The sequence below is a fragment of the Temnothorax longispinosus genome, chromosome 8, assembly GCF_030848805.1.
Source record: "Temnothorax longispinosus isolate EJ_2023e chromosome 8, Tlon_JGU_v1, whole genome shotgun sequence".
NCBI lineage: Eukaryota > Metazoa > Arthropoda > Insecta > Hymenoptera > Formicidae > Temnothorax > Temnothorax longispinosus.
Window position 1 is genome coordinate 21,382,229 of NC_092365.1, and position 18,131 is coordinate 21,400,359.

General features: G+C 36.9%; 1 protein-coding gene across 1 annotated transcript in view; it reads left to right on the plus strand.

Moving 5' to 3' along the window:
* Cdase (neutral ceramidase) overlaps positions 1–13,990 on the plus strand; it is a 42,897-nt gene extending 28,907 nt beyond the window's left edge. The window contains exons 9-16 of the mRNA XM_071785361.1: positions 7,298–7,420; positions 7,505–7,699; positions 8,596–8,826; positions 9,140–9,235; positions 9,499–9,669; positions 12,415–12,530; positions 12,711–12,879; positions 13,111–13,990. Coding sequence (XP_071641462.1) covers positions 7,298–7,420; positions 7,505–7,699; positions 8,596–8,826; positions 9,140–9,235; positions 9,499–9,669; positions 12,415–12,530; positions 12,711–12,879; positions 13,111–13,155 — 1,146 coding nt within the window. The 3' untranslated portion in view covers positions 13,156–13,990. The remainder of the gene's footprint in view (positions 1–7,297; positions 7,421–7,504; positions 7,700–8,595; positions 8,827–9,139; positions 9,236–9,498; positions 9,670–12,414; positions 12,531–12,710; positions 12,880–13,110) is intronic.
* Positions 13,991–18,131: the final 4,141 nt, after the last annotated feature.

Below are 18,131 nucleotides of genomic sequence, written 5' to 3' on the forward strand. Positions count from 1 at the left end.
CATTAATCGAGTGGAAAACTAAATTAAAACTTTAAATCCGCGCACGTTTTAGATTGGGGAAACTATAGAAACGGCTAACAGATTGCAGCATTTGTTCAGACAAATACAATTGACCAATCTCGAAGAATGACCTTATCAAGACAAAGATTTAAATTGTGACTGTCAGTGTTATAATTATAATGTTACTTCCTGATGCCTGATACTTTGCTGCTCTTTCTCTCTCTCTCTCTCTCTGTTACTCTTTTTAATTATTTTGTTGTGAATCGTGTCAAAACCGTTGCACAACATCAATAAAAGAGTGTGTGTATAGCGATATAATATATTCATATTACTGTACACATTGCCTCGTAATTTAAGAGATTCTCTTGATCTCCTGAGAATTTTTTAACAGCATAGTCACTCGAAAAATGCTTGTACTTTATACATGTATTATATGGATCGCGCTGAGAACTTTTAGAGCGGACATATATCCCGCAGCACTTGATATTTTCTGCAGAGTGTAAGTCCCTCGAGGAATTTTGCGCGAAACAGGAAGATCTCTTCAAGCTTTAATGTAACAGCTGATTCGAACTAGATATTTAATTGAATAATTATAAGTGATCTACTGGAGCGTTACGCGCGCGCGCGAGAACTTGATCCGCGCACGGAAAGAACGATTCTGCAGAAGTATCTAAAAATTTAGTTATATATAAATCTGAAAATAATTTTGTTGCATTATATCAAAATAATTATATATAGAACACTCAAACTGATTGCTAAAATGTCAAAATTTTTTACAACATTATTATACTTCAACGACCTACTATAGTTATTTTGATGGTGCAACAAAATTATTTTCAGATCTGTATCTAGCTAAATTTTTAGCTTCAACAAAATCGTTCTTTTGGCGCGGAAAAATTCTCTACGTTGTGATATTTACGAAGAAAATGCGTGTTATTTTAAGCGGCTTTGTTTTCTTGATACTCAAAGTGGATTTAAGTAATTTTGGCTGTTTTGTTAACGAATTAACGTGTACAAAAGCCTCGAATGCAATATGAGCTCGCTGGTTAAATTACGCATTTATTGATAAACAGCAACTTATGATAGACTTATGATATCGTAATTATCTCCTATACAATCGAGTTTTATAATACCAGCCACTATAACTTTCTTCCGTAAACTCCCCAAGGATCTGTTTGAAAGGTTCGTTAACTTAATTACGTGGCGCCAGATCTATTTGAATGCGCTCTTTGAGGCATTCGATTTACGCAACACTCTAATGTGTGTTCTTAACTGCGCTTGCACGTGCAAAACTTGCATATGTGCTCAGAAACACCTTACGCGATGCACATTACCGTGTTGTCAGAGCAAAAGGATACTATCCAATGTCGCTAATATGTATAATATCGATTTACCCTCGATTTTCTTGACTATGCACGTCCTGAAAATCGCTGGGTATAAAGCTTTTATTTTTAGACTTACATACACAGAACGACTGGCGTACGTAACGACGTATACATTTATAAAATCGTATACTTAAGTAATATATTATATTTCAAATATTTTTTATTGAAACAATTATTTACGTAAATGTAGATACTGTTATCGTTATTATCTGTTGTTATTCGTTAAAATTATCAATAAATTATCAATAAATAAAATCAGATATAGCGTAAATTAAGATTGAATTTCATTCGTGTATTTATTGTATTGAATATGAGTCGCTCCTCTTTCTATTTTAAAAATACCCGAACTGTAAATTACTGTAACTTTTTATTAATAATATGCATTAACAATATGCATTTTATCAGAATTAATTTAAATATTTATAAACAAATGTATAATAGGCTCTGAGTAAGAACAAGTTAAGAGATAATGGGCTATGAGAACCGATGCAAGATCAAATATGCGGAAAATTATATTTATCTTGGCTTCTTTTCCAGCCATCCGAGTAGCTAAAAGAGGGGGGTTGCTATGGAATTAATTGACAGGGCTTTCAGACTATCCCATCCTAGCTTCCAACAAAAAAATCTGTCTCTGGCCATTACTCTCTTACTTTTGAGAAATGGTTATCCACTGGACTTCGTTTTCGCGATGATTGTGGAAAAGCTTAAATCTCTTTTTAAAAAATCTCTCGGGACCTCTGGACGACGAAGAGCCAAGCGGCAGGTCTTATCTGTCTGTTCCGTACGTAAAAAATATCTCGGAAAAATTCACTCATCTTGTTAGTATTATGGACAAATTGAGTTTTTACGGCTTTAACCGACTTAATGGCCTTATTAAAGTACACAGGGACACTGTCGATAATGCTTCTCAAAGCAACGTTGTGTATCGCATTAATTGCGCTGACTGCGATGCTTCTTATACGGGACAGACGGGTAGATTTTTGGGAACTCGTATCAGGGAACATAAGCGAGTAAATCCGAGGGGACATTCTGGTAGTACAGATCCATTGTATGGATCACAATCACAAGTTTTATTTCGGGAGTGCCGCAATTCTCGACAAAGAACCGTTTTATACCAGACGCTTGGTTTCTGAAATGTTGCACATCGGTCTGCAACGGTGTCAATTTACAAATAGACACTGATTTTCTAGGCGAATCATATCTCCCGCTAATAAATAAAATAAAGCGTCGTTTTAATGTTTAGGTAAATCCGACGAATTTTCTTGTTGCGACCGTGTGTTCGGCGATGTATATTTGTTTTTAATTATTATACGTTCGCGTGCTCTTGAGACCACGGCGTGCGCTCTGAACTCACATTCGTGGTTCAGATGTCGACGAACACATATCGTTCTCCACACAGGGAATATTTTAGAGACGTCTGAATGCGGTTCACGTAGCACGCAGTAAGTTATGCATAATTTTCATCTCTTATAATGGTCCTAATGGTTATTGCATTCGGTAGTTCTTTCGGCCCACAGTTTGCTGCTTTCGTCTCTCCCTCTTTGATTCCCGCTGTCAATTGCTGCGCGGGTGCTTACCGGACATACGCGCCGTAACATATACTTGCAGAGAGATATGAACGCGCACCTGACATCCTCAAAATGCGAATTACAATCCCTGCGCTTGCGTTTTGCGTTAACCGATTGCAATATCATTGTATGCGTGCATATTTGATCTTGTTTTTAGCCCATTGCGATACCGCGTCGATGCGTACATATTAACTTTTTATACATGAGTTACTGAAGAGGGTTCAATTTAGGGCCGAAACGTTTGAAATTCAATGTTTTAATGTATTTACTAAGACTCACTTGTAAGATAAATATAATTTTCCGCATATTTGATCTTGCGTCGGCTCTCATAGCCCATTATCTCTTAACTTGTTAAATATTTATAATTTTTTAAAGTTATCTTTTAATCGATTTATCTTTTAAAACCGAGTCTAAGTTTGTAATATAAAGACTAATATCATAAAATTTATATTTATCAATGTAATTATTTCTCCGTCGAAAACGCTTTAGTGATGCGAGGCAGATGTATAGCTTAATTTCTATATGTAAGCTAATGTTACGTCTAATTCAGTACAGCTGACGTAACCCTCTTTCTTTCGACATCAATTTTATTACGTATCGTTACTTTTATCTCACGAGGTTCCAAAGCGCGCGAGCGCGCTCCCCCCAAAATTGAATAAATCTGAAAGTTATTAAAATAAGTATATGGCGAAATTGCGAAGAAATACTGCCACACATTAAATTTACATGGATTTGTTAAACAATATATACCACGTAAACATATATAAAGTTTCATATATTATATGATAGCTTTCATATAAGGTCATTAAAAAAAATTTATATCTTCTGAAGTTCTACTTATTATTACATAAATGCTAATTTAATTGTTGATTAATCACGCACTAATTACATATATTTCATCTTTGCCTTTTTAAAAATTTGTCATTTGTTTTTCGAGAGAAAATCGTATATTGCGACCACAATGCTCTAAATACCGAAAATGCCGCGATCGATGTAGGGATTGCCAGGGCGGGAGTTGTCTCAACCGGATACGGATACGATCGACGTATGCTAATAGGAAAAGCCGTTTGATTAAGATCAATAGAATCTTCCGGGTCGGCGTATTCCCACGCCCGCGCCGCGTTCTTGTTCTTGCAAGCCTTGGCACAAGGTTGCCCGCCCACGTGAGGATTTGGTTCGATTAATATTGAATTCCGAAGCGTAATCGATATTCGCTGCTGAATTCGAGAAGATAATGACCAGCAATCTGTGCAAAGGCAGATGAAGATACCCAACTTCGACATTACGGTAATTGATCAGCTATCTTGGATCCCTAACCGGGGTTCGCCACGTGTCGTCGCGCCGCGTTCAATATACCATTTGCGCATTATTAAAATTAATTAAGCGCGCCGTTACATTAAAGAATTTACATCGTTGCACCGCGGCCGGCTAATGATGCAATATTGACGGTTTGCCCTAGCCGCGGCCGTTGCGCGTTGGGAGGGTAGTTGCCGTTTTACCTCGCCGGTCCCGGACACGTATCATCGTGTCACATTAATCTGCTGCTCGTGACACCGTACCGCGGCGAGATAAAAATGAAGAGGCGATGCCCGAAGGCGGGAAAGCTACGCGCAGCGTCTGGCCGCGTCGTAGAGTGTGTGTATGCGCTCGGGCAGCGCTCGTGTGTCTAATCCACTCGGACATCATTCGTCATCGTTTCCTCGCTCATACTCGCGCGACCGAAATATCTCGCGTCGCATCTCCTCGCACACGCAACGGCATGGCACCTTCCGCCACTTACTTTCCCTCCGACGCGGACGCGGCGCGGCGACGCCGCGGGCGTAGTATAAAGACATCTGTCGTACCTATATGTAGTATTATACACCTGGATGACTCGCCGGTGCTCGAATACAAATGGTCCTCGATTTGCGCGTTTCCGAATATTAACGTGAAGGTAGGCCGGGAAAAGTGGAAAAAACTTTCTCTCGGTAAGGCCATTTGTAACTTTAGCACAAATTTCGCGAATATCTTCGAAACGCAGCGGCAGCAGTAACTCCGCGAGATGCACAGCCTCTCGCGGGAACTCTCTCAATAAGCCGTAGAAAAAATAAACGCGTCCTGTGAAAGGAGCTAATTATGTGTTAGTAGGTTTTGAAAGAGAAACGCCACGTAGAGCGTATGTAACCGCGAAAAATGTGCGTTTCATCTTAAACAAATCGCGCGAAAGATGAAATCATTTAACAATAAGTCAAAGAGTGCGGATTAAATCCGCAAGCGTGCCGACTCGAATCTCGCTGATGCGAATATTCGCGTGGCGGGGCATTACACCGAAAGAATGTAAAAGAGCATAGCGATCACGATTAAAGCTCAGAACACGGGAATGAGAGAATTACATCATGTACGCGGCGGCAAAGCGTTACAGGAACGAATTATTAACGTCGCAGCCATCGTGTACCGGGGAAAAGCGGGCAATCAGGATGCCATATATCAAAGCAGGTAAAGCGTATTCAGAGGTATTCATGCCTGGTATATCCAGGGAGTCCGTGCTCGGACCGAACAGAGCGGGCGTTTCAGCGTGCTTTCGCCGTTCGTAATACAGAAGCCAGGGACGCGCGGGCGAGCGCCTCGGTGCCGCGATAATTAACATATATTCGCATGTTCCTTAAGCATGACCGAAGGGGGGCACGACCGGCGAACTGCGAAGCCGTCGTCAGTTTCGTGAAGAGGTATTAGCATCACAAAGGAGAGCGAGAAACGATTTCTATAGCCGTAGAAGGTGCTATATACTGGCCAAACGCTATACAACGGATGCATTTCATGCGTGCCTGCCTGCCTGCCTGCCTGCGTGCGTGCTCGCTCGCTCGCGTGAATTCCTCGCCTCCGCGCGCGATATATCAGGGCATCATGGAAATGCGAGCCTGTGTTTTTCCACTTTTCGAAATATCCTCCGACTTCCGCCATACATATGCGTATACGTGGTTTCAGTTTAGTTTGTACTATCTTCTCACACGGAGTCAATTTACGTAAGCCGATTTTAGGATTCTTCGATCAAAAAGGCGAAAATCTTTTCTTGACAGTTTCGCCGATTATTATTTTTTCCTCTCGCAAGACGTGTAATTTTAAAATGCAACGATATATAATTTTTACTAGAAAATATAAAATAATTTTATTTATTATTGCAATAATTATATCGTATTATTGAAATTTCGTTAAGTATCTGACGCTGCGTTTTTCCATATTCCCCACCGCATTGTTTTTAAATAGATATTTATACTTCAACAGAGACGATGAAGTATAATAAATGTTAAATAATGTATTAAATAATAATTGTTAAAGGCTGTGTCTGCCTTGTTTTTGTAATATCTGTTGTCTTTTCTAATTGTAACGACTAAATGACGAGATTGTAATGACCAAATGAAGAGAGTACCTGCGGATAAATAATGTTTACCTGGTATTTTAATTAAAATATACATTTGCGTTATATTTTCCATCGCTCTATCATTCATACACATGTTATTCGTGAAATTTAATCCGCAACAGCTTCATCCAAAATCGAGCTCCAATTTTGGGTTTCATGTGTTTTCCATATATATGTATAAATAAGAGATCAAAGCAAAACGTTAAAAGGCTTAATTAGGTCACTATAAATAAACTAATTGCAGATACATCGCGTTTTATCTGCTAATGATGATTTATACAGTGCTAAAACGCTAATTTAATTGCCGTAATTTAATAACGATAACATATTGTATTTCTCGTACTTCCGGAATAATGCAATATTCATTTTGTATAGATAACATGGAAGAAGATATTCAAGTTGTACAATTGCGCAGATCGGCATAATCATTTATAGTTTCTTTTGCGGATTGTGCAACGTTTCACTTTCATATTTCTACGAAAGGAATCTAATAACCATGATCGTGATTGATACTAGATTAACTCTCATATGGTGATCACATCCGGATATTAACTTTACTCCGACAACAATCTTCATCGCTTTTAACTCTATCAGTTTACCAGTACATTATCGATTCATACGCGAAACCTTCGCATACTTCTCCGTCATCAGTTTTCTCATATGAGAAAATCTAAGATCATCGAGGAAAATTTTTATAACCAAGATGAAGCATGCACTATGCTTATCTATCTTCTTCACAATCAATCATCATCAAATTTTTGCCTTCACACGTTCCACGTAATCGCGAAAATGCGTGTAGGATGAAGGAGAGCCTTTTACTCCCATAGTATATAAATCAAGTGGCATACAAGTGGCTTGTAGAATCAAAATTTCTTTAAATGTGTACACAATAATGTTTGTATTTTACCGCGCGATATCTTGTTCATACGATTTCCTTTGTTTCGCAGAGATTATGGAAAAGTGACAATACGGTGGAAGTGATTGGACCAGTGCGAGCGGTTCATCAATATGTCAACATGCCGGAACAGTCCGCGGAATTCTACAATGAGACAACGCGTATATTTGAGGAGGTAAATCCTCCTTGTCATCTAGTAATCCTGACAATGAAAGCAAATTCTCGATAAAGGAAGGATTTATTCGGTCTTCTTTCACAGGTGCACGGCTGCGTACCTGCGATGGGTTATAGCTTCGCAGCTGGTACAACCGACGGACCTGGCTCATTCGCCTTCGAGCAAGGAACAACGACTTCGAATCCCTTTTGGAACGCCGTACGAAACTTTTTGGCCGCCCCCACGGAAAACGATATTCGTTGCCAGAGCCCGAAACCTATTTTACTGGCCACCGGACGAGTGAGTCTACCTTTCAAGCGCACTCTACTGCGCGATCTTGAATCTATATATATAACATTGTACAATTTATTTAATTTTGTCATTAGAATGCAATTAAGATGCGCGATTAATAGTATTTCATTGTGCGATAGATAAACATTAGATTTTTCCCATAGATACTACGTACGAAGAAATAAGATTCAATGTAAATTATCGCGTTTAGATAATTAATGAGTCGCGATTTGTATGGAATGAGAATGGAAATGTCAGTCCTACGCAGCGCGGTGTAAGGTAAATGTTCCAATGCCTGGACACGTAAGACCTATGTCTGGACACTTTTATCATTTTAGTTCTTAAATAAGTATAACGCGAATTAAAATCAAAAATAAAAATGTTTTTCTCATATTATATTTTTATCTTTGATTTTAATTTGCGTTATAACTTATTTAAGGACTGAAATGATAAAAATGTCCAGACATAGGTACGTGGTTCAGGCATTGGTATACGGAGAATATTTTTCGTTAAATTTTGCTACAAACTTGGGACAACTTGGCAACCAAGGAATTTTTGAAATACACAAGATATTTTACGAACAACTTGGTAATAAAAATTACCAAGCAGATTGGTAAATTTTGAAAAATTATTGAAATTTTCTAGATATATTTTAGTAAAATTAATCAAACGTATTTTATATTTGAATAAAATAGATATTAATATTTTTTATTATGGTAGATATTAATCAGAATAGCTCGCATAAAATTCTTCGTAGAACATGTTTTCCTACAACTACCATGATTTTCAGGGTAAAATCTAAGAGAAAATTCTCTCTGTGTAGGTACATTTACCTTAATTGAACGCTTTAATATTGTTACGTCCGCGGTGCACTGAATCGTCGTACGGTGATTCACAATTTCCAGATGAAACTCCCCTATCAATGGCAGCCGAAAATTGTCTCGACACAGGTCGCCGTAATCGGGAACGTCGTCATCGCCGGTGTGCCCGGTGAATTCACGACAATGTCCGGAAGAAGATTGCGAGAGGCTATCAAGAAAGTCATGAACGATGTATCCGTCGACGAAACGTCCGTAATAGTCGCAGGGCTCTGCAATACTTACAGCGATTACGTAACGACGCCCGAGGAGTATCAAGTAAACTGTTCATTCCTATATTGCCAAACACAAGCATTCACTCGAGGATCCGGACCACTTTGAAGACTGCCACGCGAAACGTGTCGAATTAGTTACGGCGCGATTTACAGCATATTATAAAATAAGCTGTTAACAAAATTTCTCATACATGTCGGTCTGATAATTTTTTTGATAATTAGCATTGAAGATTAAATAGCATTAAAAATTATTCAAATAAACTTGATCTGGCGATTCTCTTCACCCTCCGGGTTCATTTCTTTCACACGCATTTCGATACATAATGCATAATAGTCGCTGAATTATTAATTTTCAGATACAGAGATACGAAGGCGCATCGACGATTTATGGCCCGCATACACTCACGATATACTTGAAGCAATACCAGGAGCTGGTACAAGCGGCTGTTCAAGTGAGAAAATAAAACATAAACGTTCGCTATGCAAAATATGCAGAAATATTATCAATTCGGAATCGAGAAGGTCTTTCTTCGCCTACCTCAAGATGCGATCAATCTCATGCACAGTGAAAATATTTCTCCGCTTAGTAATCGGTTATAATTTTCGCAGAAGTTATACATTGTTTATCTTTTACGTCATCGCAGAATTGCACTTAATGTGACGGAATTTATATCGAGGACGTATGCTATGTGTGTTGTTTTATCCATTATTGCAGAATAAACCCGTTCCACCAGGACCACTTGCTCCGGAGTTGCTTCACAGTAACTTGATCAGTCTTGTACCTCCCGTGCTGTATGATACGCCGCGATGGGGACGTAACTTCGGGGATGTTATCCAACAGCCGCCAAAAGTCGCGTCGCCTGGTGACACGGTTACGGCGATCTTTGTAAGTATCTCCCTTGTGGTATCTCTGTCTATGTTTTATGACATTTAAGTTCATTCCGAGAAAATGCTTTAAAGAATTTTTTCCCGCGTAAAATCGTTATCCGTTTGCGAATAATAGAGCAATCGGCGCGGTTGCAAACTGTATCAGCGTCACACAGGGATATTGCGCGAAATGCGACGTAATTGAATTCGGGTAGGTCGGGGGAGAGGGGTCACAGGCAGTTTGCGCAAAACACATGTAATTCCATTTTACATACGTATAGCGGTGCCTGCTCGCTTCGCGAACCATTGAACGGTGCCGATACGCTACGAAATGGTCCGATTACTATACGACGCGTGCACATCGATTATCTGATGTAAACACCGCAATAATGAACCTTTAATGCGGCATAACACATTGCGAGTCGGACGGACTAACGCCATTAGCCAAGGCCGCCTGCTGCGACGACAGGGAACTTTGTGAATTTGCAGCAATATAAACTAAATCGTGGAACCTAGTCACGGCACACGATCGATTTTCCAAGTAAATTCCGTGTATTGTGTAGTTTTCATCTGTTACATGTTGTCAATGTTACATATTGTCAGAAAAATTAATCGTGTTGCGCACGTGTTAAATTTACTTTTTCTATATACCTACTAAAGAGAAAGGACGCGAAATTAACTGTTTATTGCAATTTTCATAAATATTCCTGTAATGGAATTTTCCGTGTAGCGGAAACGAAATTATTGCTGACACGATATTATGAACTTGACGTAAGACATCATCATGAAAATTCGAACAAAAGAATGCCTTACACATATTTTTTGGTTCGTTTACGTCCCCTTTCCTCCCCTCTGTTCTTCTTTTATTTGAAGGCTACAATGGTTTATAATGCTTATATAACATATGAGTAGATAATGTAAACGAATATGTTAAATAATTTTAATATTCTATTATTGTTTTATGAGATTCTGACCATAAATTAATCCTGCAGAATTGCGTATAATGTTAAATATAATTAGTCGGTTAATTATCAACAATAAATGATGACGCAGTAATTACTATAAAGGGCATGTATTATTAATTAAGTTATTGATTTTACGTTCCGTATAAATATTAGTTATCAAACATATTTGCTAAATTAATTAATTTGATACATATTTGCGTGAGAGATATTCATCGGGGTCCAGTTCGACTTATTATTGTCTATTCACGTTACCTGCAGAAATAAAAAGTTTTCCTTAATATTTATCGATTATTGCGATAAATATGTCTCAATGGTCAAATTAGTAAACATGCCCGTCGGATTGGATGGAAGTCTAAGTTTCAAAAACTGACTTGGGTAATATTTTTCGCTATAAATTCTTTACAGCGATTTAAAAAAGATGCTTGTTAGTATTAAAAGTTATCGATTAAATCGATTATTGACTTAAGTATATGGATTTACTGTTTCAAAACAAAGAACTGTATTTCAGGATCGACAAATAATACGTACCTATAGTGTTCAACAAAAAAATCTACAGAAACGAGAATATCACAACAAATTCCTTTTAAAGGTTGAAAGTCTTAACAACATACTTAATTTTGATTGCAATAAAACTTCTTCCACACGTCACATCATATCGTGGTTATAACGTGCCAAAATACACTGAAATAACCCTTTTTTGCAACCTTCAATTGCACATTTCTCAAAAGTGTGAGCTAGAGTACTTTGATAAACGGACTCGTATTCGGCGTCCAAAAAATTACGGTAAACGATTAATCTCGTTCTTGTGCTCGAAAGAGAGTAATTTTTTGTTGAACAGTGTAATCGGTGCGCAGTGCTGATGGGCAGCGATCACATAAATTTTCTTCTAGAGCGGAAACGTGAAAAGTGAAAAATTTCTATCTCTCTCTATTCAACACCAATAAAAAGAGATAGTTACATGGAACTGGAAAAAGTACACCAAATTCACACAAAAATGTGAATTATTATCTATTAGTTTAATAAGATCCAGCCCGACCGACGATGGCACCTTTTCTATTTAATTGTTATTTAATTATACATCTTTATCTAAAATGTAATAAATTATGTAAAATTGACTTTATTTTTAATGTGCGGTTTTTTTCAAGAAATTTATCTGATACGCAGCGTCACTTTCGTTGATTCAGTGAATGAAGACGAGAAATGATCGCCGCGTCGATCTTTTATGGGCGGAAATCGTCGTTCGATGTTAATCATGGCAGATCCGCGTTTTTATCGCGATTGAGTCACGCAATAAAAAGCAGCACCGACGTTTTCCCGCGCGCTCGCTCGCGTAACGCTCGGAAAATAGGTTGCCTTCGGTGACGCGGTGCGAACGGATTAAGTAATCATAAATTACCTTCTGGCTATAATTTCCGGCGGTGGAGGCGCGAGATGCATCGTGAAAGCACAGGTACAAATGAATCATAGTCCATAACTTACGCGAGGCCAGTTCAGAACGTTCTCCATTCTTGGCTCGTATTGATCGCTCGGGAAAAACCTTTCTCGCACGAACGCTTGCTTCCGGTATCAGCTGCTGCGGTAAATATGTAAAACACGTCGTGTTTGCAATTCCGTTTCAAGAAGAGCGTATTTTCAGGTGTAAACAGCCAGATTCTCGTTTCTCTTCGAATAGATATAGATACCTACAGCGCTCCGCGCGCGTTCGATTACAGTTAAAGTCCAATAATAATGGATAAGGGGGGGGAAGAAAGATTTGCACAATTACGATATAATGGAACTGCTCATTTCTTCTGTTTCAGGTCGCCGGTCATCCTCGTAACAATTTAATGACTGACGGTACATTTTTGACCGTGGAGCGATTAGAGGATGACGAAGTTTGGGTACCAGTAGCCACGGATGCTGATTGGGAGACCAAGTACGTGTATCAAAATCTCAATATCGTGCAATCATCGGATATATATTCGGAGTTAATTATGCAAGTGATGCACCAAAAACGAAATTTGGAATACGGAACGCCATTCTCCTCCTTTTAGCCGTATCCTATTTTTATCTTTTAATAGCGTAATAAATCGCAATGGGATATGTGCACTTTTAGATTTCAATGGAGGCGAACTTCCATGATACTGGGGTCGAGTCAGGTAACCATTACGTGGAAAATCCCGCAGGGCGTTAAACCGGGCGAATATCGCATCAGACATAATGGTTATTATCGCTATGTCCTTGGTGGCGTGTATCCTTACTACGGTGTCACCAATCATTTTCAGGTAAATCTCGATTGTAGCACATATGCTACAAATATATACATTTATTTACTATTACGTATATGTATATGAATTAAAGCCGACGTATTAAAGAACGAAATACATAGCATATTAGTTACAGTTCTGTATTTTTAATATACACCGAGGAAAATATCTCAAATCTCATTGTTATATCGATCATTACGCTAAGTAATCGTGTGCTAAATCTAATTATATTCGTTACTATGATTACAGATGAAAGTTCCTGCACTGAGTATTCGTCAACGTTATTATGGGTAACCACTTGATGCCTCTCTTGTCCTTCCTCGCGTGCTTTCTTAGTCGACAAGGAAATTATTACGCTTACTTTACAGTTAAATTGATTTTGTCGTAAAATTGATGTGCGTGTAAATAGATATTCTATTTGATTAAACAATGGCAAATGAATGAATGGTGTATGAATGAAATGACTAATTGAAAGATCACGTATGTTTATGTATGTCAAGCTTGTATATAAAATAAATCGTATATTTTCCTTCTTTCCAAATAGATATATTCTTTCGTGTTTAATAGTGTTCCATGATATTGTTAAGATTCTTTTATTATAGTTTACAAGATTTGATTTACATATGTGACTAACTATACGGATTGGGTTCCCAATTCAGAAAATTAAAAAATTATAAAAACTTTGGCAATACGTAGAGAATGCTTGATATAATAAGCCATTTTTTGCTGCTTGAATTCAATCTGAAAGGATAAATTTAAAGCCTGGAAGTTGGCTTATTTTTCATTTTTGTTTTGTTATTCGCCAACAAAAAGAAATATTACCAAATTTTATGAAGAAAATTTATTTCTTTTAATGAGATTTATCGATTAGAAAACTTATTAATGATTTAAAAAGTAATAAAAAATGTATAAACAGAAGCAGAGGATTATATTTTTTTTAAAATACGACTTTCCAACTTTAATATTGCGCTGAAGAGGACTAAAAAAAAAAGGATCGAAACGTCCGCTAATTTATGTATATACTGACTAAAAATATAAAATATTGCGCACCAATACTGCGCTTGGCTCTGCTCTTATTACTTATTCTTTTTTTTACTTATTGATTTATTCAAGAGAGCCTTTATACGTTTTAACAAAGTTTTATAATTTCTTGAATTTCCGAGTAGGAGATCTTCTTTTATAAGACAAAATATTATTTCCATTATCGGCATTGTTTTCGAATTTGGTCAATAAATCCTATTATTGTAAAAAATATTGATTGTGGTAAATAAATCGTTATATTACATCATGTGACTAATTTTAATAAATAAAATTTTAGTTTGCTCCTCGAGATTTTATAGCACAAAAGTCTTGTAAAGCACACTCACAAGATTGTAAAAATTTAAGATATCTGAAAAAATTGTAGAAGCAACAGATTTAAAAGTTGCCTAAAAAATTACTATTCGTGTACTTTGTGAGATCTTTTATAGACGACGTTTAGAAAGGGATGAGAAACTTAGAAATGACATCTCTCTCTTCCTCGTTCTTTTTGTTCTCGTAGAACTAAATGTTCCAAGCCTAAAAAAAAATCGAGTGTATTATTTTCATATTTTATGATTTAAAGTAATTTCATAAGTTTATTATAAACATTATAATCAAATTACATAAATATCATGCAAGGTTTTCAATAAAGGAGGCTAATGAAAAAATATGTTCGTCTCATGAGAAGAATCATAAATGCTGAATTTACATGCGATCGTATATGCATTACAATTATATTGTATTATTCTGTTGCGTGGAGTTATATTACTGGCATAATTCTACATATTAATCCGGGAAAATTTCGTATCGGTAGGTACTGCTAGCTTTTGAGATATATTATATTCGTATTACATATCAGCGCATGCTTTACATATTCCCTTCATCATAGGCGACTGACGACATCCTGTAATCGATAGCGCAGATTGTGGATTTTTCCCAAGATATTTATATTTTAAAAGATATTTATACATTATAAGATATTTATTATTCTTATCTTAACTAACGATATCTCTAACTTCAAAGAGAAGAAATGCATAATCGACATGCCGATTACTGGAATACAACAAAGTTTTTACAATTAAATCCAATCTGCATTAATTGGATGCTGCAAATAGCATATCCGCGGTGCCGTCTCTAATTACGACTACCAGGTTTACATGTAATATATTAAATTGGGAAAGTTATAGTTCATCGGACAGAGTACGGATACCGTATCAATTGGTCAGTCACGATATGTAGTGGAGACCGGGGCGGAGTTGTCACTACAATTATCTCGAAATCTGTATATATTATGTGAACTCGCCATTAATATTGTAAACACTACTTATGGTACCCATGTGACCAACGGAGTTTAGTGAGATTATATGCCATGTTGTGATTTTCATTAAGGCAAACGTGTTTTCGGAGGTCAAAAGTAAAATTTTTTGCGCGTCAAAAATTTTAAATGTTTTAAATATTATTTTCTCTCTGAATCTTGAGATAAGTGATTCTAAAGAGTAATGCATGCTACACGAATCCAGTGACATTTTTTTATTTTCGTTAATTTCTAATATTTCATGAGCGATCAAACTTAAAATCTGTGTCCGGGGCAAATTCGTCACCAAGCCATATCATGAAGGCTTCCGGCAAAAATCAAAGTCAAAGAAGCTGCAGTGGTCAGATTCCGGCGAGGATTTGGATAATATGTGCTGCGTGTGCTCAGAGATGACAGAATAGAGCTGACGAGAAACAGTGCATTTCGTGCGAGTGTAGGGCACATAAGTGTTTGCGCTTTTCTTGTAATTATTTTCCATCGTGTTTTTAATTAATTTTTCCATTTTTCTATTAAAAAATGATGAATAAAATGTATCCTATCATTTTTCATGATCAGAATTTTCCTTTAAAATTCAGCCCGAGAATGGAGTGACCGCCCCGGCAATTTTGACATTTTAATTTTTGCACTTTTGTCGTTTTTACTCTATACCAGTTGAACAAAGCGACGTAGACCAAAAATGTCCTTATAAATTTTGTAGCCAACGGTATACCACATTTTACTAAAATTATTTGTTTTGTTGTTAAAAATCGGCACCGAAAAAATAATGCATGATGACTTCGCCCCGGTCTCCCCTACTTGCTAATGATTTTGTGTAACTTTTTGAGGGACTATACTCGACAATTTATTATTTACAACTGTGTGTTATTTATTATTAATTGCTACTCCGTGTAATTATATACACAGTAATTTGTAGGCCAATACTTATTTGTACGCCTATGTGAAGAAAGCAAAACGTTTCACATTATATCAAAGCAGTGAAATAGTAATGAAATTTTCTTGCAATCTCCGGTATTCTAATCCTACACGCAAATGTTGGAGGCGTGAAATGCGATATCGTCGAAATAATTCTCTATTGTACAAATGCATCGGTGCATTCTATAAATGTATCTTCTTGTGCTACATTCCAAATATAATATTCTTTTATATCGATTTGTATAAAAATAAAAAATATATTTTCGCGATATGTTTTAATGTAATATCTTTTTTATACAGAGATGTAATCGTACAGAAGAATAAGACATTTCTGAAACTTTTTTAAAAAATTAAAGTAATTTAAATAATTATGATTATTTTGATCAAATCTTGCTTACGTAACCAGATATAATAAATATGTTTATTATTCATCGCGTTCATGTTCCGCGGAATGCAATGCATTCGAAATAATCGTCTATTATTGGAGAAAATGATTTTTCTTTATGCGCTTCAGAGAGAGAAAGACGTGATTTCGAAGACGTTTCATCTACGACTTTAATTTCAGTTTCAATGAGTCGCTTGTAAAAGACGAATACTTTCATACTTTATCATTGCATTTAATATACAGATTTATACGAGGTCTTTCATTTTATTAATACTTTTATTATTAGAATTCCTTACGAAACTCGATTTACTCGATTTGTCTCTCTTTACCAGGTTCAATTTACATTCAGCGGCGTGACATTTAACATTAAACACTATCCGTTTGTAACGTAACGGGTTCTGATAATGAATGGACCCTATGTCACTCTCAGGATGGGATGTAACAAAGGGATAAGACGGTCGACCGCACGCTATATGGCTAAAATACATTAATTAAACGAGATAATATGTGGATTAGCTTCACAGTTTGTCCAAATAATTGACGCACAGTTCAAAGCCCAAGAATTGTTCATCCATACAACGCATGCATGCCGTGCACTATTACTCGATTTTGTCCTCAACAGGCTCAAGGGTATACTGATACAATGATCTCTGACAAAAGTAATAATTTCGGTTATACGTCTTTATGAAGACGTTAAAGTTGAGACGGACAGTTGACACTTTAAAATATAGGAATCGCTGATAAATGAGAAGAAGAAGAAGAAGGTAATTGGCTGCTGGCACAGAATCACAGTGGAAAGATAAAGATAAAGGAAGCGTAGTGAAAAACGCAGTGAATTGACAGAATCATGGGGCTGAGGTTTCAAATGCTATCTGATTGGCAAAGGGGTGGTCATGTTGCATTACGAACCTTACGATGTCCACGACGCTCTCTCCAAGGTCGCCACAAATTGTGAGAGTGGCGGCGAACGACATCGCACTCCAACCCTGTTTCGATAACGTTATAGCACCTCGAAAATACAGATCATTCCAGGCTAGGTGACACTATTATCGGAACAAGTTCGCACTCGCAGGATGATAATCCATTTCAACGCGTAATGACGTTCAGTAATCTGATTATTGCTCGCAAATTAATTTGATAGATAAGTAAATTGCACGCTAACACAAATGCTCCGCTTAATTTTGAGCGGACGATTTTGAGTTAGCTTCGATTGTTCGACGAAGAGCGCTTGGGAATATTAAAATAATCCGATACAACTTTATTTCGCTCGTACAACTAATATTTTATACATTGATCTCGCTTTTTGCGCGCGGTTTGATTCGAAGCTAGTTTATGCAGTTTCGACTTATGTAATGTCGAGATGAATGAGGCGCATGCGACACGTGTATGTACGAAAGCGCATGCGGCACGTGGAACGGAAATACACGCGATTATGTATTGCTTCGCCAATGGCTCGTGATTGCCATTAGATAATTGCTTGTCATATTTGTGTTTATACCGGTGTTTATATCGGTTTTCTAAAAATTTGACTACTTAATTCAACTTTGATTAAGATAATGGACGATAAAACAATAGAGAGCATTTTCAGAGAAGACAATATTTTCAGATATTTTTGCATTTGCACTTTTTCTTTGCGTA